The 24,906-nt window shown below is 42.4% G+C and overlaps 1 protein-coding gene across 6 annotated transcripts in view; it reads left to right on the top strand.

Moving 5' to 3' along the window:
* The window catches only part of RYR3 (ryanodine receptor 3), a 551,623-nt gene that overhangs the window by 294,326 nt on the left and 232,391 nt on the right, over positions 1-24,906 (top strand). For all 6 annotated transcript variants that reach the window (XM_082384899.1, XM_082384900.1, XM_082384898.1 and 3 more), the window contains 5 exons: positions 339-434; positions 1,914-2,032; positions 9,468-9,601; positions 11,412-11,653; positions 20,739-20,931. In XM_082384899.1, coding sequence (XP_082241025.1) covers positions 339-434; positions 1,914-2,032; positions 9,468-9,601; positions 11,412-11,653; positions 20,739-20,931 — 784 coding nt within the window. The remainder of the gene's footprint in view (positions 1-338; positions 435-1,913; positions 2,033-9,467; positions 9,602-11,411; positions 11,654-20,738; positions 20,932-24,906) is intronic.

Here is a 24,906-nt window from a genome sequence, read left to right as displayed (position 1 = left end):
TCACTATCTGAAGTAATTTTATTAATTTGTGTGTATATTGTCTCCCTCTCCTGTTTCACAAACGCAGGGAATCTGTTGTTGCATTCCCACTGCTTTATTCCCAGCAAGTAGACAGATGCCTGGTACACAGTAGAATTTCTGGAAATATTTGAGTGAATGGTAGATTTTTTACTCTCCAAAATGTAGAAACAGGATTGTATCAAAGGGCTTGGGAGGGGAAGAGTGTTACTCTATTCTTTTTAGTTGCTAAGCAGGTGGAGTATTGAACAGCACCCCAAGTTCTCAGGCCCATCACTGTGCCCTTTAACCTACATGATCCAATGTGTTCTTGTTCACAGCTGCTCTCATTCGTGGAAACAGAAACAATTGCGCTCAATTCTCCAATAACCTTGATTGGCTAATCAGCAAATTGGACAGACTAGAATCTTCCTCAGGTAAGATTTGACAGGAAACATAACTGGAGAAGGTGGGGGGTTTTTAATTTCTGTTAAAAAAAAGAAAACAAAGTTGAATCTCTGAACAATTCTTTTTTCCACTGGATTGCAAGCAATCCTCAATAATTACTTTAACGAAAAGAAATATAAAGTCCTAAATTTTCCTGGCGCTCTTATAACTTTATTGAACAACTTTAACCCATGCTTCAAATATCTTTCCTTTTCTGCTTCATTTTTCACTTTGTGCCTTCATCTCCACCCTCTGGGTTCTTGACTCGCCCTCTCCCCACCCCAGGGTGCTGGTCCCCTTCTAACTGCTACTTGGACTGTTATTCTCTGGGTTTCTAAACCCTGTCTGGACATAGTGCTCTCAACTCCTTGGTTAGAAGCAGGTCTAAAGGATGACCAAGAACTTAGAGGAAATGATAATCCTCATACTCCCGAATCACCCTTAACATCCTATCTAGAGCCCTTCTTGGTGACTCCCAGATAATTTGAGCCAAGAAGAGTGGTCATCGTTGGTAAGTGACCATGCCCTGAGGCTCTACAGTTTGCTTCCTCAGAGATGAGAGAACATGAGAGGTGTGGGCCCCCATCTGGGAAGCTAAAAGGTTTTTAATGCTCTTTTCATCATCTAGCGATGGCAGGAGCTTGGACAGGCCAAGGCAAGGCTCCTCCAGGACCATCCACCTACATATGTCTTCTTCCAAAGCCTCTGTTTTCTTCAGTGCCTCCACCCATGGGCCAGACTACATTTTAGGGTAATTTATGAAAACCTTGAAAGAAACAGAATCAAGAGGAATCTTCTCAATAGAACCAATAAAGATATTGGCCAACTACTTCCCATGCATTTCCACCCCGGTGTTAACCCTGTAGGTGCTAGGCTGCAAGGGCACCTGTTAGTTTTTCTTCAACCTTCACTTAATACAGAAAACCATCCAGTGTGCCCAGGAAAGGGGACAAAGCCAAATAGTCTTTATTTGTGAGCTTATAGTTTACTGACATACCAGTGCATCTAAAATAAAAATTCTGGGATGATTCCTAGAAAAATTCTTATTCAAGGAACACTCAGACTATTTTCTAAATTACTTGAATGACCTTTAGAATTTATAGTAAACTAAGTATCCCATTTTCTATCTGTTTTTAAATTAAGTATTGCTTGGTTTGATCAAATTAAGGATTCTATTTTAAAGCTGCTTCTCTATATTTTGACACAGAAGGATCCTGTCTTTGTCCAGGAAGAGGGAGATGGGGTTAGTGATGAATAAACTCACTTCTGAATTACAGACTGGTTGGCCCCAGAGGCTTTTGAGCCATCCGAGGTGGCTGCATTTTTCTTCTGGCTGGAAGTATTTAATAGATTCAGAGAAATGACGATACTCTGTTCACTCAGGATGGTCCTTTCACTCTCAGGTTTCTAATTATAGTCAGTTCTGCAGGTTATTTAACGTCCAAATGGTTTTTGTGGTATTCGTGTAGGTATCTTGGAAGTTTTGCACTGCATCCTGATTGAAAGCCCAGAAGCCTTAAACCTGATAGCAGAAGGCCACATCAAGTCAATCATCTCCCTGTTGGATAAGCACGGGCGAAATCACAAGGTGGGTATAGAAAGAACCCCAAACAGTGTTTGACTTTACCCGGCTTTTCCCTTTCTGCCGCTTAATAAGTGTTCTGTGTTACTGAGAGGATGTTGACTACTCTCTTTCTTGGCTTTGATTTAAAATAATAATAATAGTAATACCTTTGGAAACTGAGGTCCTGAAAGACCCTTCCTCCCTAGGAGCATATTCCGAGCCAGTCACGCGGGATCTTGGGTGGTCCCCTCAGTTTCCACCAGCTTCCCAAGCCTGGCTCATCATTACCCCTTAACCCACAGCTGGCTGTGTGTGGGGCGCTCAGCTCCTTACAAGGCCAGCTGCAGGATTCACGCCCACCCTCGGGTCTAAGAGCTTTAGTAGTGAAACAGCTAATACCAAGCTTTATAAAGCAGCTGTACAGAAATCAGATTTAGAATAATGTAGAAAGTCTTGGCAACATGGCATGTTCTTAAATGAAATCAGACTTGCCATGAGTCAAACCAGGTGAAGTAAATGGGTCTGCATGAACAAGCCGGAAGGGGCAAGCTGTGGGGCTCTCCCTCTGATACAAAACAGGTGTGTGACCTTGCACCCCAGTCATTTCAGCTGTAAAATGGAGCCGTCGCCAGCTCACTTATGAAGGTGGAATGCTATATCACGTTTTTCTGAGGTCTCTTAAAGTTCTAACATCTCTATTTTTATGGCATTATATCTCTAAGACACAATGATCTCTGGGGAAAGTCTATTAAAATATGTCTTATCCTGACCCTTCGACATCTGCCCCGTATATGGGGGTTGCTGTGATGACTTGCTAGCGAGCAGGCAGGTACTTCAAGGCTGAGGGGGTGCATTTCAAGAGCAGATGGCATAATTGGATGTGAGGGACGGCCGCTGGGCTCATGTGGAGTGGAGAGAACCCAGCTTGGTCACTGGCCCTCTCTGCTCGCCATCAGTTGGGGTCACTGCACATCGGAGACATGTCTCAGGCGGTCCAGGAGAACAAGCCTCCGTAGCACTGCTTGGATGATATGTGTCATCCTTAGGAAACAAACAAAAAGAAGCTGTGGTCCTTAGCATCTGTGAAATTGCCTGGCAAAGAACAAAAAGAAATATATGGGGTCTGTAATTGCTTTCCCAAATGTGGTGAATCAAAAGCAGGCATGAGGCTCCTGCTTCAGCCCAGCGTAGCTACGTTCCAACATGTTCCTTCCCGTCTGCAAAGTGTAATGAGCGTAATTGATAAGCACCCGAGTAACCTGTGGCCTGAGCCATGAGCTATGGGCACATGTCAAGAGGAGCCCTTAGACAGGAAAGCTGCTCTCGTTTCGTTGCTCCCAGGGCTGCTTTACGATCACACCACAGAACACGCTTAGTAAATAACCAGCTTTGCGATGGCTTCTTTCAGCCAAAAGCCACAAAGCCTTTAATGGATTGTCGCTCGGCGGAAAGTTGATTACTGTTCTGCCCATTCCACTGTTGAGAAAACTGAGGCCTAGGAAGCTGCAGGGCTTTGCTAGAAAGCAGTGCCTGGTCTGATAATGTTACCTGAGTGCACTAGCAGAGTAGTCTTTAATCTTCCAGAGCCAGGGCACTGTTTGAGAAATTCTGGCAATGATGTCAAAGTTGAGGCAATGTGACTTCATACGATAAGTCAGTGTTTCTCAGACTGGAATTTGAGGGCCCCTGTGGGTCCATGAAGGTGGTCTTCAGGGTCATGACACTTCTTGTTAAAGGTCTGTAGATGTGGTGGCTTTGAGAAACCCCTTACTGTACCATGCCACCTCCAATCACATGTTTAGAATGGGGAGGCATTCTTTGTTTCCTTCCTGAGTTCCCTCAGGGCTCACCATAGGGGCGGCTATAATACGACAGCTGATGGCTGTGACATCCTTTGTTTACTGATATGGCAGGCAATATTTTAGTTCTCAGTTCTATCCTTGCTGTGGAAAGCATTGCCACTCATCTAAAGCATGATCAAATTTAGGCCAAAAGGTTAGAGGGAAAGAGCACAGTCTTTGGAGTGAAAGGAACAGGGGTGGGATGTGCTGCCCATGTCCCGTTTTCTGAATGTACTCTACCCCCTGACCTCGCAGTGACGAGCGACGAGCCACAGTGACGCGGCTCATGGTGATCCCTCAGCGTCTCCTCACTTTCTACTTTTCCAGAAACCATCAAAACTGTATCTGTCTTCAAAACTTACACAGACCTACTAGAGAATGGACTTGAGGATATGGGGAGGGGGAAGGGTAAGCTGTGACAAAGTGAGAGAGTGGCGTGGACATATATACACTACCAAATGTAAAATAGATAGCTAGTGGGAAGCAGCCGCATAGCACAGGGAGATCAGCTCGGTGCTTTGTGACCACCTAGAGGGGTGGGATAGGGAGGGAGGGAGGGAGGGAGGGAGATGCAAGAGGGAGGAGATATGGGGATATATGTATATGTATAGCTGATTCACTTTGTTATAAAGCAGAAACTAACACACCATCGTAAAGCAATTATACTCCAATAAAGATGTTAAAAAAAAAAAAAAGATTACAAAATCAAGCAAATGAACAAAGAACAAAAACCAAAAACAACAACAACAACAGACAGCTTAGTTCAGATGCCACGCCCTCCCTGAAGCTTTTTCTGAATCCCAGTTGGACATGATCTCCTCTCCTCAATCCTTGTACAACTGTGCACACTGTTACATGGTGTTTTCACTCTGCCTTTCCTTATAATTATATTACATGTATACTTCTCTCAGAGACTAAGTTCCTTTGCAGCAGGGACCTTGTAAACCCCATAGTGCCCAGCTCATATGTTATACACGACAGGCATTTAATACATGTTTGCTGAAGGTGTAATGAATGAATGAGAGGAATGGACGCGTAGAGCCAGAATCTACTCCTGTCTCATCTTGAATGATTGAATGGTAGCTCACATATACGTACAAGTCTCATCTCATCCAACAGATGGCTATTAGTAGTAAGAAACACACTTACTATGTTGGTAGCACCCATGTTACTGGGTAAAAAGAACAATTCCTGGAAATTATAACAGTTACCCTCTAATTTTTCCATGGAGTAAGCATGTAATAATAAAAGTAAAATATGCTCTTTTCACTTGTCCCCCCCCCCAACCTACCTTACTCCAAGCCTGCTCAGTGTTATCACAGATTAATTTTTTTTTATTATCTTCTTTGTTTCACAAGGATTTGGAGCCACCTGTGAGAAACATACATGGTAAAATAGTAATATCATTGGTCCTGAGAAAGTATGAATCAGAACTGAAAAGTTAGCCTGGGGTGGGGATTTGGGGCAGGAGGGGGCGGTGCAGAAGAGAGCACAGGGAAGCAAACCATTAACTCCCACGGACCTGCTACAGTAGCTCCATAAAATCACCTCTGAGTTCCCAGGCAGCCAATGTAGACGGCGTTCCCAACCACCCAGTTTGCGCATCTACAGCGAGAACAGCATCTGTTCCTCAGGGGCAGCAAAGCACTCATTTCTCAAATATACAACCTGACAACAAATTCACAGAATTAAGTACGTTTTGCATTTTTAAACATTGTTTTTATAGATAAATCTGAGGACAGAACTGCACCAGCCAAATGATATGTCCGTGGATGTACAATACCTATTTCTTACCTTTAAAGCAGAATTCCCACAGGAGCCTGTGTCTGGGGTAGTGACTAATGGAGATTAAAAGCACAAGAGAGGATCTTAGATGAAATGTGGTGTCATTGATGAAAATGATTACAGCTAAGCAGCAAATGAACTCCACAGAGTGGGCCAGGGAAATTCTCAAGTTGGGCCAGTGTACAGATCAGAGAAGCCTAATTCCTAAGACAGACAACCCCAGATTCTCACAGCGAAGTCATTGTCTGAGGCTGGCCAGCGGGAGGGCTCCGTGCTGTGTGGTCGTTCAGAAACACAGCCTCCTTCTGTGTAGCGGCCCCACTGTCCCCCAGGACAGGACTTCACAGACTGTCATGTGCTTATGAATCTCTTGGGAATTGAATCAGATATGAATCTCTGATCTGGTAAGTCCGGGGGTAGGTCTGAGCATCTGTACTTCTGGCAAGCTCCTAGGTGATGCCAGCGCTGCTGGGTCCCACTTGAAATAAGGAGACCCTTGGGATTTGTAATCCTTCCTTGGATCGCCACATCCAGCTGGAAAGAGAGAGGGAGTATAGGGGCTGGGCCTGAAAGCAGTGTACATCACATCCACCACTTTCCACGGGGCCAGAACTCCGTCACATGACCCCACAGAACTGCAAGGGAGGCTGGGAAATGTAGCCTCTCTGTGCTCAGGACGAGAAGGAGGCAGAGTCTGGTGACCACTGGGCGGTACCTGCCACAGCCTGCCACTCATCCCAGAGGTCTCTGGGATGCTCCCTGTCTGTCAGAAAGTACAGATGACCCCTAGCACTGTGTGCATGTCCCCCACGTGGACTGGCCCATCTGTACTCCCTTCACTTTTTTAAAAATTTTATTGGAGTATAGTTGATTAATAATGTTGTGTTAGTTTCAGGTGTACAGAAAGTGGTTCAGTTACACATATATGCATATTCATTCTTTTTTGGATTCTTTTCCCATATAGGTTATTACAGAATATTGGGTAGAGTTCCCTGTGCTGTGCAGTAGGTCCTTGTTGGTTATCTGTTTTTTATATAGTAGTGTGTGGATGTTAATCGCAAGCTCCTAATTTATCCCCTTCTCCACGTTTCCCCTTTGGTAACCATAAGTTTGTGTTTGAAATTTGAGAGTCTGTTTCTGTTTTGTAAATAAGTTCATTTATATCATTTTTTAAAAATTAGTTTCCACATATGAGTGATATCATAATATATTTGTCTTTCTCTGTCTGACTTACTTCACTTAGTATGTCATCTCTAGGTCCATCCATGCTGCTGCAAATGGCATTATTTCATCCTTTTTTATGGCTGAGTAATATTCCACTGTATATATGTATCACATCTTCTTATCCATCCCTCTGTCGATGGACATTTAGGTTGCTTCCATGTCCTGGCTATTGTAAACAACACTGCAGTGAACATTGGGGTGCATGTATCTTTTTGAATTATGGTCTTCTCCAGGTATATGCCCAGGATTGGGATTGCTGGCACCCTTCACTTTTTTAACAGATGAGTTTTTTTTTTTTTTAATTAGTAGCTACTTTATTTATTTATTTATTTATTTATTTTTATTTTTGGCTGTGTTGGGTCTTCATTTCGTGCGAGGGCTTTCTCTAGTTGCAGCAAGCGGGGGCCACTCTTCATCGCGGTGCAGGGGCCGCTCTTCATCGCGGTGCGCCGGCCTTTCACTATCGCGGCCCGTCCCATTGCGGGGCACAGGCTCCAGACGCGCAGGCTCAGTAGTTGTGGCTCACGGGCCCAGTTGCTCCGTGGCATGTGGGATCTTCCCAGACCAGGGCTCGAACCCGTGTCCCCTGCGTTAGCAGGCAGATTCTCAACCACTGCGCCACCAGGGAAGCCCACCCTTCACTTTTAAAAGAACCCATTTAAACTTTTTCGGAAAAGGGAGTTTGCCCCTATTTCCCATTTTACCCAAAGAAATGCCTTCTAAAACAAAGCTTGAACAATGTCAGCACATTCTTTATGGCATCATTTATTTGTAGGCGACATACTACTCCCTTAGTCTGTGTGCTTTTTACTGAGCCTTTTTTCTTCTCACGGTTCCTATTGTATGTGGATTAAGCTCTGCTTTTCTTCCGGCTGTGACAGCAAGGCTCCTACAGCTGTCGCTCCAAGGCAAAACAGATGAAAATGTGCGATAGGCTGGATGATAAGTATTTAATTTCCTGGCCATCTATGGCTCTTTTCTTAGAGTGGGAAATCATCCTCTGGATTTCCAGTGCCACAGTCAGTATGTTTCACGCAGTGGTAATGGTGAGAGTCCTCCGTAAAACTGCCTTTGGGGTTCTTTTCTGCTCGTCCCATAATTGTGCTTTGTATTTATCTGGAATGAAATTGACATGCAGGGAGTCAGGTAGGAAATTCGTTTGTGAGAATTATGGATACAGATGCCATCAACAACCTGAAGCCGTCCAACCCCACCAAGCACTGAGTCTTCGGTGGTCACTTTGTGAGACTGGACTGCGGCTGCCCCCTCCCTGTCAGCGCAGCCTGCCGCGGTCCTGGCCGTTATTTAGCCACTGCTGTTTGCACAGTCCTCCCCGTAGGGGAGAGAGGGAGGAGAGGGCCCGGCTCAGCAGTTTGCTCTGCCACAGTAGGAACACAACATCTGAATGAATGAGGGTGCAGCACAAGGAGGCAGGGCAGACAGGCCAGCACGTGGCGGAAGCGGCCAGAGGCTGTTCCCACTTCCCAGGTGGCTGGAGAACGATGTGGATTAGGAACAACTCACGACGGGTCTGGTAGATTCAGGGGCCGCCTGGTTTGCTTGCTCTGGTGGTTTGCTCTCACTCTAAGGGGGAGAAACGGTAGGTGAAATGTTTTGTTGTTTTTTTTTTTTTTATTTCTGGCTGTGTTGGGTCTTCGTTTCCGTGCGAGGGCTTTCTCTAGTTGCGGCAAGCGGGGGCCACTCTTCATCGCAGTGCGCGGGCTTCTCATTATCGCAGCCTCTCTTGTTGCGGAGCACAAGCTCCAGACGCGCAGGCTCAGTAGTTGTGGCTCACGGGCCTAGTTGCTCCGCGGCATGTGGGATCTTCCCAGACCAGGGCTCGAACCCGTGTCCCCTGCATTGGCAGGCAGATTCTCAACCGCTGCGCCACCAGGGAAGCCCAGGTGAAATGTTGTTGAATCTGGATTTCTAGGAATATAAGGGTATCTTAGTGAACTTTGGTAATATCACAGCAAGAGACCCAAGACTCGGAATCTGCCCTGCTCTCCTCTCTACCCCACCCACGTGAGTCCCAAGCCTGCTACGAGCAAGGGACCTTAGCCAAATGGGAATCGGAGTGTGTTTCAGGAAGCACTGTGTGAATGCCTACTGATCTGCAGAGGGCCCCCAGGGCCAGGCAGGAGCACGAGCGTCAGCTTGAGGCCCATGGAGGGCCTTCCAGCACCTACCCTGAGAGGAAGTTGTGCCTGGGTTTGGTGCCCTCGATGACTCACCTCTCCCTAGTCCTGGCCCTGGCTGGGATATTAATCTAGACGGGCTGTCTTCAGAGCTCAGACTCTTACCCACTTTAACAGAACAGTGGCCACAGGTGACATGCCTAGTTTGGAGGGATGGGGCACAAGACTAGGGCAGAGCAGTTAGCAAGAAGCCCAGCCTCATCTTCCCCGAGGGGCAGCAGCCTCCCGGGCACCACTCACTCATGCCTGGTGAGACAGGTGCAGCTTTCTTGACTCTAAACAGGTCCTCGCACCTGTCACCTGGCCCCCACCTTCACGAGACCTGCTTCCTTCATGTGCTGTGGCCATCAGGGCCTGCCTGCTGTGCCCTCCCAGTGGTCCTAAGGTCTGGCGGCGTGTGTCCTGCTGCAGGTTCTGGACGTGCTGTGTTCCCTCTGTCTCTGCAATGGGGTCGCAGTGAGAGCCAACCAGAATCTGATCTGTGACAACTTGCTGCCCCGGAGAAACCTGCTCCTGCAGACGCGGCTGATTAACGATGTGACAAGGTAAGGCCACCACCGTCATTCCAAATGCCCATCTTGTCCCCAGAAAGGAAAGGAAGAGGGCTGATCTCAACTCCAAAGCCACCTGCCCATCATTTCTGTGCTGATGAAACCACATAAGACGAGACCAGGCAAATGTGTACTTTTTTAGGGCCTTGTACTCCAATCCCTTCAGCTGCGTTTCTCAAACTTCTCCCGTAAAGCAGCCAAAGGTAGAGTAAATATACCATCTGAGGGCTAAAGAATTTGGCCTTGAGAGAGGGGTCTACCACGTTTTGTATTAAACATTAATGCATCTCTTATACCTTCTTCCTAACGTATTTATTTTTATTTTGCGGTACCAACATTTTTTTCTAAAAATCTTTTAATAAAGTGGATGTCCCATGTTGAGACCATGATTTCTTGTATCCTCTGGCACACGGCCGTTTACCCCAGGGCCATCTGTGAAGGCCAGGATGAAGATCACGGGCCCGTGCAGAACCCTGGCCTACTGGTCCATACATGCGGCCACATGGGAGTCATGAACTCACTGGGCCTGGACTAGGGAGCAACTACAGCAACTTTGCACCTAGGCCTGCTCTCTACCCTGCAATGTGAGAAAAGAACCTCCCCTCAGAAGTGTAGAGCAGACTCTGGTCTGCAGGCATCACACAGACTTTCTTCTGGGTACCAGTCTGGTTTTTCCCTTGTGGACCCAAAACTGACACAGCCCCAGCCCAGGCCAGTGGACCTCTGAGAGTAGGATTCCAACCAGGACAACTCCAAGTGGTTTGTGCCAAGCTTTTTAACCATTTTTGCTGGATCCATTACAACCTCTATCCCTTAACAAAGTTGCCTAATAGTGATGTCTCCACACCCCACCTCCACCTTTTTTGTCATCAAGCTTGAATTTTTTTTTTAGCTTTATTGAGGTATAATTGACAAACAAAAGTGTAAGATGTTTAAAATATACGATGTGATGGTTTGATACACATATACATTGTGAAAGGATTCTCCCCATCAAGTTAATTAACACATCCAGCAGCTCACACATTTACCATTTTTTTTTAATGAGAACATGTGAATTCTACTCTCTTAGTGAATTTCAATTATACAATACAGTGTTATCAACTATAGTCACCATGTTAAATCCTCAGACTTTATTCATCTTATAAGTGAACATTTGTGCCCTTTTACCAATCTCTCCCTATCCCCCCAACCCTACCCCTGCTCTCTGGAAACCACTTTTCTGCTTTCTAGGAGTTGGACTTTTTCTTTCTTTTTTTTTTTTTTAGATTCCACAGGTAAGTGATACCGTGCAGTATTTCTCTTTCTCTGTCTGGATTATTTCTAATAGTGACTTCTTAATGCTTTCAAGAGGCCATTGTTACTAGTAAGGCCTAGGGGGAAAAGCTGATGCTATGAAAATGGTTTGGGGGTGCTTAAACCAATTTACCAGAAGATGGAACTTGAGTAAGTCAGTTCTTTCACTTAGAGAAGGAAACAAGGGTTTGTAATCATACAACTCTGTATGATGTTTTCAGCATCTTTACCCATGGATGGCACTCAGTAAATGTTGGTTGCCTTGAATAGAATATTTGAAGAGATATCCTTTATATTTTATAAGGGAATTAATGTTGTCCTGACACCTCCCACTAAGAACTTGATCCAGTGTTGGAGGCTCGAAGCTTTTTCTACTTTAGAACAAGACAAAAATCACAAAATTGCTATTGCCCTTGGTTTAATTAGGCCGATGCCTCCTGTGGTCTGGTTCAATTTGCTTTTTTACTTCTTGAGAGTCTGTAGATGCCACCTGTCCCATGTTTAATTTCAGTATTCGGCCAAACATCTTCCTGGGAGTCGCTGAGGGCTCAGCACAGTACAAGAAGTGGTACTTCGAGCTAATCATCGACCAGGTGGACCCCTTCCTCACAGCAGAGCCCACACACCTGCGGGTGGGCTGGGCCTCTTCCTCAGGCTATGCCCCATACCCCGGAGGCGGAGAAGGATGGGGGGGCAATGGTGTTGGCGATGACCTGTACTCCTATGGCTTTGATGGACTTCACCTTTGGTCAGGTGAGCACCTTGCCAAAGCTTTGGCTCCTTATCTCTTCCTGAGGATGATTGATGCTCAAATTGTTCAAACTGAAATGGTCACTTGTTGAAATGATATAGACTCAAGTCTCAACTAATTAGATGGTTAAGCAGGAAGGGCATCACATCTGAAATGAGACTGTCCTGCATTTAAACCATGAGTCTGGCACTTCAGCTGCATGGTCTAGTACAGATTACTTAACTTTTCTCAGACTCAGTGTCTGCTTCTGTACAATCCTAATTGCATAGACTTGTCAAGATTATATAGGTAAACAGGGAAGGAGAAAAAGACTGAGCATTTACTCACTGGGCAGTAGGCTACATATCTTTTGTACATTTTTTCTCTCATTTTATTTTTACAGTGACTCCCTAAGGTGGATAATATTGATCTCATGTTACAGACATGGAAACTGAACACAAAGATGTTTAATTAACTTACTCCCAATCACACTGGGACGGATCCACATCTGACTAGTCCGTCATTTTGTCGATGCAACATATTGCTTCATGCTACACTTTGTAAGGTGTCTGGGTCTGTGCCTGACACACAGTAGATGCTAATCTCTTAAAGGAATTCAAAGCTTCCTTTTTTTATATAGACATTGATGCTTTCCCCAAAGCATGTCCATGGCCTGTGCCTGTGGACGAATGGGTTGGCTTCTGCCTCGGTGAAAATGTAAAACTAACCCTCAGGCTTTCACCCACAGCAGAAGCTCTACTCCTCCCATCTGCTGTCCACAGTGTGTCTTATCTGTATCTTTTGTAAAACTGCAACTGGAGACATTGTGTCCCTTATAGAAATTCCTTAGGTAAGCGTTGTGCTGTGTGCCTCTTACATAAAGAACCAGGACACACATTCCTCCTTAAATCCAGTACCAGGGAAAAGTTTGTCTCCACAGGACAAAACTATGTATTTTCTTTTGTATCTGAGAACTACATTATCCATCATGTTTTCCTTCTTCCCTTAGCCTCCAGCTAAAACCAGTAGCTCAGGTCCTGGTGACATGTTTCTTACAGTTTGTCTTTACTTTCAATTGATCAGTATGTTTTTTTTTTTTTATTTTGTGCTGTTTTATATTCAGTGTAAACAGTTTTTAACTTTTAGGAATGGTGTAAACGTATTTATTTATGTACTTCTATATCTGGGATCATTTATGGGAAGAAATCGTCTGTGTCTGTTTTTGTGTGTCCCAGGAGACAGTGTGGTACAGACAGAAGTGGGTACAAAAGGGCAGGATGATGGGTTAGAGTGAAGTGGCAGTCTTGTTCTCATATCCTCCCAGCTTAACCTTCCCTGGTTCCATTTTCGTGGGGGGCGGGGATGGATCTTCTCCTCTTGGTTCTCAGAGCCCCATCGTAGAGCCACTGTTTCCGTGGTGATACGGTCGTAGTAGCCTTTAGCTTAGATTATCATCAGATGGCATAAGCCTCCCAGGAAGTTGTCTCTGGGGGAGTGATTTGAAAAGAAAGAGTCCCTATGCTCACACACATCTACAGCTCCTGAGTTTGATAAAATTGAATCTGTGGGGGAACGAGTGGGATTCAGGTGAGAAACTCATTACCTCCTGCCTGCTGGTTGCTGCTCAGCTCCTGCCCTGTCCTCACCATGAGCCAAGCATATTCTCTGGATCCCAGGCTGCACCTAACGAGAACTCTGGATTGGTTAAGGAAATAATGGAGTCACCAAGACCCTTGGATGAAGCAAAATGGCCCCTAGTTTCAAAGAGAAACTAACCATTCTCAGAGGAAAACATTTACTCCATCTTTTCTAGATTTCGCAGCCCTCCATGCCCCTCCATGGGGCACTTGGCATATCCCTTTGTAAAGTCTGCAGAAGAAATACATCAGTGAGTCAGGAGGCAGACAACCCACTCGTTGAGCATCCAGAAAGGGCTGCCGTCAGTGCATTTTAGGACGTGGACATCCATCCAGTTGTGTATTGTTCCAGGAGTGTACGGTGCCCAGGGGTGTACAGTGTTCCCTTCTTTCCTCTTGTCTGCTCAAGACCAGGAAGCCAGATGTGCTGAGCCCACATGGTCATTACTGGCAGGGGCTCATCTGATTGGAAATACAGGGGAAGGGGGCTTGGGATTCAGTTTTTCACAAGCTGACTGTGACTCTCTGAACATTATTCACATAGTAATATAACTCCGTATAGGTGCATTTGGGGGACTTCAGCCTTCAGCATCTGGTGAGATGTAGAGAAACCAGCATCTACAAAATTGGCACCTTTCATGCTCACTAAAACACAAAGCTTCCTTGGGTTTGGGCATCATTCTGAATTCTCCAACCAGCACACAGGGAACATATATCTTGCAGAAGCCACTACAGATGAATATGTCATCATGTGCTCCAGCAGAAGAAATAAGGTTTCTGTTAATGGCTTCTACCAGGACAGCAGTGAATTCTGGACTATCTGATGAAAGGGTAATTGATGTAGAAATGAAGTGAAGTGACGCTCTAACTTACTGCAGGAGGGAATGGAGGATGGCTAGGGAGAGAGAATGGAAACTGGTCTGACAACTTTTCTTCTTTTCCTTGAGATGTAAATGCCCAGGTCCATTACCTTTATTTTATTTTTTTATTGGAGTAGAGTTGATTTACAGTGTTGTGTTAGTTTCAGGTGTACAGCAAAGTGAATCAATTATACATATACATATATCCACTCTTTTTTTTTTTTTTTAAGATTCTTTTTCCATATAGACCATTACAGAGTATTGAGTAGAGTTCCCTGTGCTATACAGAAGGTCCTTATTAGTTATCTATTTTATGTATAGTAGTGTGTATATGGCAATCCCAATCTCCCAATTTATTCCCCCCCCCTTATCCCCTGGTAACCATAAATTTGTTTTCTACATCTGTGACTCTACTTCTGTTTTGTAAATAAGTTCATTTGTACCCTTTTTTTTAGATTCCACATATAAGTGATATCATATGATATTTGTCTCTCTCTGTCTGACTTACTGCACTCAGTATGACAGTCTCTAGGAATGGGAGAAAATATTTGCAAACAAAGCAACTGACAAGGGGTTAATCTCCAAAGTATACAAAAAGCTCATGCAGCTCAATATCAAAACAAACAAACAAACAACCCAATCAAAAAATGGGTGGAAGATCTAAATAGACATTTCTCCAAAGAAGGCATACAGGTGGCTGAAAAGCACATGAAAAAATGTTCAACGTCACTAATTATTAGAGAAATGCAAATCAAAATTACAATGAGGTATCACCTCACATGGGTCAGAATGGCTATCATGAAAAAATCTACAAACAATAAATGCTGGAGAGGGTGTGGAGAGAAGGGAACCCACCTGCACTGTTGGTGGGAATGTAAATTGGTAGAGCCACTATGGAGAACAGTACGGAGGTTCCTTAAAAAACTAAAAATAGAACTACCATATGACCCAGCAATCCCACTCCTGGGCATATACTCGGAGAAAACCATAATTCAAACAGATACATGCACCCCAATGTTCATTGCAGCACTATTTACAATAGCCAGGACATGGAAGCAACCTAAATGTCCATCAACAGAGGAATGGATAAAGAAGATGTGGAACATATATACAACGGAATATTACTCAGCCATAAAAAGAACAGAATAATGCCATTTGCAGGAACATGGATGGTCCATTACCTTTAAACTTATCTATGTGCACAAATTAAGCCACTGCCTTGAACTGGTCATTAACTACTTATTAAAGCACAGAGGATGTTGCCGAAGTTGGAAAGAATGGCAGAGCCCTTAACACTTTGTCAGTAGAGAAATTCAAGAAGAAACAGCATGGCTTTGGAGGTATGCCTGGGTTTAAATCCCAGCTCTTGACTTATTTGGTTTTTTTAACCAGGCAAAAAGACTTGGTTTCCTCAGATAAAATGAAGATGATACAAGGCTCTTAGGAAATTTAAATGAAATGAGGAATGTGGAGTTTTTGACACACACTAGATGCAAAGTAAATATGATTTCCCTTCCTTCAGTGTCTATGAAGTCAACCATCGTCATAAAGACCAAGTCCAGAGTTCCACGTGTCTCACTCAAGATCATGAGATTAGCCCCATCCTGAGGGGGAAAAGAAGCCAGGTTCCATGCTGAATGGGAAAGGAAGTTTTAAAGTGACATCCTGGGAATATGAATGAGCCTTTTCTCTGTGTAGGGGGAGGGCAGCCTTAATCGGTCTTTTTAGCCACCAAAGCCTATGAAGTCACTTTCAAGCAACAGCTGTACAAATATCCCCCCATCTCAGCCCTGCCCAGCCCTCCCTACAGACTCCTGAGTCAGCCCAGCCACCGTGATTCTCCTTTCAGAGGAATGGCTCTTTTCTTGTCATCATTTTCTCTCTCCTGATGTAGGCTTTACATACGTAGCCTTTCAGAACTGCAGTCGGGGGTGAATTTGGCTCAGGGCAGCCTATATAGTACGTCACTGGTTAGGGAGCAATTTCACAGGAGGAAATCACACCTACCCTTCCCTTTTTGCAACTTTTTCCCTTGCAAAATTGGAATAAGCAAAGGAATTCACCTTCCCAAGAGATAAGTGATACAGAAAGTAAATGAATGGAATAAAATTGTGTTTCCTGATTTCTTAGGACTTCTGACTCATGAGGACAAATTAGCTCTACAGTCGAACTTGGATGAGAGGGTCTTTACGTGTCTCCCTACTAAGATGAGCTCCAGGGTATCGGTTCATCTATCAAAACGCACCCCACTGTGACTTGGACTTTTCCAACCCTAGCGCTGTGTGGAGAGGGGTCAAGGAGTAGCTGTAGAACACCAGCATTTTTATGTATTTGGATCTTCTCGCTTTGCAGTTGCCTGAATATTTGTGTTTACGTTATAATGCCAAACTCTGCGGTGCGTGGGGCGATGGAAATGCTGAGCTGAGCATCAGTGTCTACATTACTCATCAGAAGAGACGAAATCCCTCAGTGTTACACCCTTAGGTTCATTAGAAGATGTACGGCATATGATAAAGCGGCTTTTCCCTTTATCTGAAAAATGCTAGGCTTGGAACGGCCTTTCCAAGCTTCCTGGGACCTTCAGGTGGTCCTGAGCCTCTAAGTCAGGGGAGGTTTCTTCAGACTAGCAGAGGCCACAAGACTTCCCAGACTGTCCCAGTAGGTGGTCCAAGGATTACTCAGAGTTCCTAATATCTGGAAAAGCAGTTGAGGCGATTTAGAAAAACTGTCTGTGACGTATTTGCTTTTCCTTTCTACAGCATCACATTTCTATTGGTTGTGCTAAAAGCATCAAATACATCGTAAATGTGTTTGAAAGTGACAGTTTTTGAGCACAGTTTTTCAGTGAAGGGATTTATTGGTTTCAGTAACTCAATTTTCAAATCACTTTCCTAGACTCAGCCCTCAATGTTATGATTCTCCATATTGTTATTTTTACCTAGTATTATAAAGGACATAATACCCCTACAATGTTCTGGTAAGCTTATCTACTGTTAGCCTAGTAATTAACATGTCTGGAGTTATAAAAGCAATAGTAATAGCATTTATTGTGGTTTGCAATGTGTCAGGCTCTTCCAGTTACTCTCTATGGAATAATTCATTCAAAACTCACAATAAATTGATGACTGATTAAAAAAAAAAAAAACTCACAATAACCCCACGATATTATTATTTTCATTTGATAGATGAGGAACCTGAGTCCACAAAGGTAAGTGACTTGTCCAAGGTCACACAGTAAGTGGCAGCACCAGGACTCAAGCCCAGGGAGCCTGGTTCTAGAAACACCCTTTACTGCTACATGCTGTGGCCTCTCGAGAGGTACACAGGACGTAAGTCATTGTCTCGTCAAAATCATGGGAATAGTAATGGTACCTTACAAACCTCTTGACAGCATTACTGTACCCATTTTATGGACATAGAAGCTGATTTTCTAACAGAATCACAGCAGACAAAGACTTGATGTTTGAACCAGCTCTCTGTGACTCCGAGACCACTCCCACCCCCATGCCACCTCATTACAGAGCAGTTGGAAGGACAAGCATCTTGTTTAAATGTGGGGTGCAGGACTCTCCAGAATCATCTGGAGTCATGAAAACCCTCCTAGGCTAGAGATTGCTTCCTCCATTTGGGAATGGTTTTATAAAACAGAGTGTACAAAAGCAATCTCATAATTCCATTGTTTTCTAGTTTCAAATCTTTATACTACTCACATTTTAAAACAAGATGTACTTTATCACATGACCTTTTACAACATGAATGTTATATGAAATGGACTCTTTTATTCAAATAGACTTCCCATTACATTGCTCTAAGCACTTGTTAAGTACATGCTTTATATCCAGTGATTATTCACAGTCTCTCTTCAGTTTCTAGATAATACTGGTCCCAACTCTATATTATCTATATGTTTTAAAAATAGGCTCAGACTATGATTTTGATTTGCCTATGGATGCTCTTAGCAAGTGTTCCAACAGCAACTTCTACTAGGCACCCAGTCTCTTAGAATACGGGAGTTAAAAGACAGTGTCCTTCACCACAAGGACATAACTTCTCGTCCTGGTGGTGGTTTTCAAATGAGAGAGCAGACTGGACAGGAGAGATACTCCCAGCCATCCTTCCTCAGTAAGGCACTTGGTGCTATGGTGTATTGAAGGCTAAATAAAGCTCAGAACTCAGTCTCAGATGGCATCAAGGCACTGCTGTATGAAGAGCGTCCCCCATGAAGGTTGCTCTTTATCTTTACTGGCTGAGGCTCAGACTGGCACAAAAACCAGCAGTGAATTGTGAGAGGGTGGGACGAGAGGGCCCTGGAGTCACAATTCAACACTGTCAGTTTTGTCCTAGTTGATGTGGATCTCAGAAAGCTAAAGGTCCTTCTCATTTGTATTTTTATCCAGTAAGGATCTTGATACTTTGAAAGGTAGTTGTCCAACCCAGCATTTCGATAATTTCCTGGTTTTCCCAAATTTATGGAAATCTCTCAGGATTTGTGCAAATGAGTACAGTGATATTTTCCAGAAGTTAAACTAATTGAAAAAGAAACAGTTGAAGCAGGAAAGATTGGTTTTTACTGGGAAAACAAGAACTCTTAAGAATGAGACAATTATGGCAAAGTTTGCTGAGTTTTAATACCAATAACAGACTTGAATATGATAAGGAAGGAAAGATTCTGGGACCCTGGGATATCTAAAAGGAGCTGAGAGGACTCAGTCTTGTCAAATGGAGACATTGGAGAGGTATCAAACCTACACACTCATCAAGTTTGCTTAGATTTGTTTTAAATAGTGTTGACTGTAGGTCCTACAATGAGGAAGTTGTTCTTCATTCTCAGTGATGAAACAAGGTATAAAGTTGTAAAAACAGAGTCTGAGGCCATCCCAGGCTAATTTGCCAATATGCATTGAATATGTTAGGTGCTGTTGCCCTGTTGCAGTGCCGGTGGTCCAAGTTCTACATCCTTTATTCCCCTATCACCCCTCATCAGGCCCCCATAAAGCCCCACGTTCCAGCCTCACCAAACTCTAGCCATTCTGCAAATGTCATACGCTCATACACTCCTCTTGCATAAGCTGTTCCTTCTGTCTGGAATGCTCTTTTCTTTCTCATATATCTAGTGAACCTTTCATTCTTCAAGTTTTAACTTGTTCCATACTCCCAGGCTGACTTCGCACCTTCTTCTACCTCTAAAGGCATCTCGTCATGTACACCTTCATTCCAATAGTTATACTGAATTGTAGTTCTTTATTTGAATGTTTATTTTCCACGAGACTATGGATTTCTTAGGAGTGGGAACTGGATCTTCAGTCTTTGATCCCCAGCCCCAAGTACAGTATCTGGCACAGTGCAGAGCCTCATTACTGTTTGTGGAAGGGTGGGAGGGAATACAATATGATTTTGTCAGTCAACCAAAACAACCACAAGGGGGTACCTAAATTTTTTTCTTAAGGAGATTGTAGTAGTTTCACTATTTTAAAATCCACCATTTAGTTTGGAATCTATTACTAGAATAGCAGTAACCACTGAAAAAGAGTTCTAAACTAAGATTAGAAATATTACATAGCATAGATATATGTACAGAAGTTATGAACTCACATAGTCATCATAAGGGGATTTTTTAAAAATTGCCTTTTCATGGCGTATTATGAAGCTATAAAAAATCTAGTTTCCAATGAATATTCCATTATACAATCAAATAGTTGCAATGTGATAAGTAGAAAAAACAAGTTACAAAATCTACAATATCCCAGTTTGGGTGAATATTTAAATATATGTGAAAAAGTCAAAAAAATTCATTGTAACATTTTTTTTCCTTGTTTATACTTTTCTACATACACAATTAACATTTATAATGAATGTGTATTGCTTGCATGATCAAGAAACAAGATATACCTTTATAAATGTTTTGCTTGAAACCCCATTTAATACCTAACTTTTGCCCCTTTGTTGCTCCCTTTCCAATAGAACTGAAAGCTTGATAGGGGGATGGGAGGAGTGGTTACGATAATTTACTTCTAGAACTTCCAGAATGGGATGGTGTGACATAGAAAACCTAAGAGATGATTTTCTCACTAGTTTAAGTTAGGTCAGGAAATGACAAATCATCTTATGAAAGATAGGCAACAACAACAAAAATCAACCAATACAGCGTATAACTGACAATGTGTTTCCCTGCCTCACTGAAATAATAAAATTCTTTAAAACAAGCAAGCAAACTATGCTGCACCGTTTTGTGGCTGGATAGCCTTGCTCTTACTCACTCGGATGGCTCCTGCATCCGATGCTGAGGTGGCCATGTGTTTTAGAGGAAATAGAAGAGAGCAAGGTCTTCGGGCATCTATGAATAAACACACACACATACACACTCTAGGAGCCACGCCCAGCAAAGCGGTTTGCCCGTTAACTTCAGACACCAGGCCAGAATCTGAGCACACGTTGAACGGGTCGAATTCTTGTTTGTTCTCATTCCTGGCAGCTTGAGACTTTCCTGTGGGACTCATCTCGTCTTGGGCTGCCTGTTCACAAAGCTTAGGAAACCATTTCTCATTGCGCACCTCACCTGTGAGCATCTCCCCAGAGTCCCACACACCTTCTTCCTGTTCTTTGCTCACCAGGCCGCATACCCAGAGCCGTGGCCTCCGTCAACCAGCACCTCCTGAAGTCAGACGACGTGGTGAGCTGTTGCCTGGACCTTGGAGCACCCAGCATCTCTTTCCGCATCAGCGGGCAGCCTGTGCAGGGGATGTTTGAGAACTTCAACACAGATGGGCTCTTCTTCCCTGTGGTGAGCTTTTCAGCAGGTGTCAAGTAAGTTATGGCTGGGATTTCATGGAGAGTAGCTGTTCCCCCAGCTCCCACCACTCTTATGAGCTGGCGAGCGTGGTAATCTCCTTCAGGGCTTCAGCACCATAAGCCAAACTCCCCGAAGAAAGCGATGGTGAAAGGGGAGGAGCAGTTTAGAGTCACGAGTATATATTTGTGGGACACGTACCTCCTGCCAGTGTTTATGTTATGTCCTCCGATAAATAGTAAGATGAATAAGATAAATCCTACGTAGAAAATTACCTTAATCATTGTAAAAAGTATTTCATGCTCATTACAAAAAATTTGAAAGATACAGATAAGGCAATAAATATCACCCATAATCCCAATGTTTAGTTCTAATCTCTATTAATATTTTGGTGTATTTTCTTCAAGTCTTTTATATTACAGATATATGTATTTTTTTAATTGACATCACACTAAAAATGAAGTTTTGTCTTGATTTCCTTTCATTCAGCAGTAAGTACGGAGCCTTTTCCTGAGTTATTAAGTATCCTTCTCAAAATGATTTTTTATGGCCAATAATATCCTTTTATTTGGCTGTCCCACAATATAACCATTACTTTATGTTAGTCTTCCATGCTGATTTCTTTTTTATTGTTATAAATGAAATTATCATGAACATCCTTGAGAATAATTCTTTTGTCTGCATTTCTGTTTAGTTCCTCCCAGAAGTAGGTCAAAAGGTATAATCTTTTTAAAGTCTAAATTTACAATCGTGTGGCCAAAGAGATTTTCAGGAAGATTGTATGAACAGTTCAGAATTCATTATCAACAGTTCTGAAATCTAAAAAACTCTGAAAACCATACATTTTTTTCTTAACTCATTTCACTGCAAACTCTGGCCTGAACTTATTTTGTGGAAAAAAATGTCATCAACAGAAATGAGGCTGTTTTCAGTCCTTCATGTATTCAATTTCTTGTGAATATTTACATGCTTAACAGCAAAAATGTATGTGTTTGATTATGGGGTACAGCCTCTCACCTAGCTGGAGGTTCTATTTAATATATACTACATGTCTTATTTTCTGTCTTCTTTAAAATCTAAACAATTCTGAAGTCTGAAACACAGCTCCAAAAATTTCAGATAAAGAATGTGGGCCTGTAGTATCATTTAAAGTAACATATGGGAATACCCAAATGATTGGTTCCCCATTAACTTTTACTATTATGGGTTATTTTTAATCTTTGCCAATTTGAGAAAATTGTGTCTTAAAGTTTTAACTTCCTGTTTCTTTGATTACTGATGTGGTTAAACAGTTTTTATGCTTATTGTTCTTACATATTATTTCAACCCAATATTTTTTAAAAATTCTGTGTTCTCTGCCTTTCTGGTATTAATTTTGGGGGCAATTTTTTATATATTAAGATTATTAAACTATTATTGCTTTCAAATATTTTTCCCAGTTTGTGATTTACCTTTTTAAACTTAGTTTTTTTCTATTGTAGTTTTTGGTTTTTCCCTTTTACAAAAATAATGCAAGTCAAAAAAAAAAAAAAAACCAAGAGCCCCTAGTTGTACCACCCAGAGATAACCATATTACCTTTTTATTTATACATCTCAATAATTTTATATTAAATTGGGCTTGTACTATGCATTCTGTTTTTCTTCATACTGTTGACAACTGTTGTGTTCATTGTTCTACCCCTTTCCTTTTTTTTTTTAAACATCTTTATTGGAGTATAATTGCTTTCCAATGGTGTGTTAGTTTCTACTTCATAACAAAGTGAATCAGCTATACATATACATATATCCGCATATCTCCTCCCTCTTCCGTCTCCCTCCCACCCTCCCTATCCCACCCCTCTAGGTGGTCACAAAGCACCGAGCTAATCTTCCTGTGCTATGCGGCTGCTTCCCACTAGCTATCTGTTTTATATTTGGTAGTATATATTAGTCCATGCCACTCTCTCACTTCGTCCCAGCTTACCCTTCCCCCTCCCCATGTCCTCAAGTCCATTCTCTACATCTGCGTCATTATTCCTGTCCTGCCCCTAGGTTCTTCATAACTTTTTTTTTTTATTCCATATATATGTGTTAGCCTACAGTATTTGTTTTTCTCTTTCTGACATACTTCAATCTGTATGACAGACTCTAGGTCCATCCACCTCACTACAAATAACTCAATTTCGTTTCTTTTTATGGCTGAGTAATATTCCATTGTATATATGTGCCACATCTTCTTTATCCATTCATCTGGCGATGGACACTTAGGTTGCTTCCATGTCCTGGCTATTGTAAATAGAGCTTCAGTGAACATTGTGGTACATGACTCTTTTTGAATTATGGTTTTCTCAGGGTATATGTCCAGTAGTGGGATTGCTGGGTCATATGGTAGTTCTATTTTTTGTTTTTGAAGGAACCTCCATGCTGTTCTCCACAGTGGCTGTATCAATTTACATTCCCACCAGCAAGAGGGTTCCCTTTCCTCCACACCCTCTCCAGCATTTATTGTTTGTAGATTTTTTGATGATGGCCATTCTGACTGGTGTGAGGTGATACCTCATTGTAGTTTTGATTTGCATTTCTCTAATGATTAGTGATGTTGAGCATCTTTTCATGTGTTTGTTGGCAATCTGTATATCTTCTTTGGAGAAATGTCTATTTAGGTCTTCTGCCCATTTTTGGATTGGGTTGTTTGTTTTTTTGATATTGAGCTGCATGAGCTGCTTGTAAGTTTTGGAGATTAATCCTTTGTCAGTTGCTTCATTTGCAAATATTTTCTCCCATTCTGAGGGTTGTCTTTTGGTCTTGTGTATGGTTTCCTTTGATGTGCAAAAGCTTTTAAGTTTCATTAGGTCCCATTTGTTTATTTTTGTTTTTATTTCCATTTCTCTAGGAGCTGGGTCAGAAAGGATCTTGCTGTGATATATGTCATAGAGTGTTCTGCCTATGTTTTCCTCTAAGAGTTTGATAGTGTCTGGCCTTACATTTAGGTCTTTAATCCATTTTGAGTTTATTTTTGTGTATGGTGTTAGGGAGTGTTCTAATTTCATTCTTTTACATGTAGCTGTCCAGTCTTCCCAACACCACTTAATGAAGAGGCTGTCTTTTCTCCATTGTATATTCTTGCTTCCTTTATTAAAAATAAGGCGACCATATGTGAATGGGTTTATCTCTGGGCTTTCAATCCTGTTCCATTGATCTGTATTTCTGTTTTTGTGCCAGTACCATACTGTCTTGATTACTGTAGCTTTGCAGTATAGTATGAAGTCCGGGAACCTGATACCTCCAGCTCCGTTTTTCTTTCTCAAGAGCGCTTTGGCTATTCGGGATCTTTTGTGTTTCCATACAACTTGTGAAATTTTTTGTTTTAGTTCTGTGAAAAATGCCATTGGTAGTTTGATAGGGATTGCATTGAATCTGTAGATTGGTTTGGGTAGTATAGTCATTTTCACAATGTTGATTCTTCCAATCTAAGATCATGGTATTTCTCTCCATCTGTTTATATCATCTTTAATTTCTTTCATCAGTGTCTTATAGTTTTGTGCATACAGGTCTTTTGTCTCCTTTGATAGGTTTATTCCTAGGTATTTTATTCTTTTTGTTGCAATGGTGAATGGTAGTGTTTCCTTAATTTCTCTTTCAGATTTTTCATCATTGTTGTATAGGAATGCAAGAGATTTCTGTGCATTAATTTTGTATCCTGCTACTTTACCAGATTCATTGATTAGCTCTAGTAGTTTTCTGGTAGCGTCTTTAGGATTCTCTATGTATAGTATCATGTCATCTGCAAACAGTGAAAGTTTTACTTCTTCTTTTCCGATTTGGATTCCTTTTATTTCTTTTCCTTCTCTGATTGCTGTGGCTAAAACTTCCAAAACTATGTTGAATAATAGTGGTGAGAGTGGGCAACCTTGTCTTGTTCCTGATCTTAGTGGAAATGGTTTCAGTTTTTCACCATTGAGGACAATGTTGGCTGTGGGTTTGTCATATATGGCCTTTATTATGTTGAGGTA

Source organism: Balaenoptera borealis (genome assembly GCF_965194805.1).
Source record: "Balaenoptera borealis genome assembly, chromosome: 3".
In the NCBI taxonomy this organism is placed as follows: Eukaryota; Metazoa; Chordata; class Mammalia; order Artiodactyla; family Balaenopteridae; genus Balaenoptera; species Balaenoptera borealis.
The sequence above is the reverse complement of the archived record's forward strand: the minus strand, read 5'-3'. Positions and strand labels throughout refer to the sequence as shown.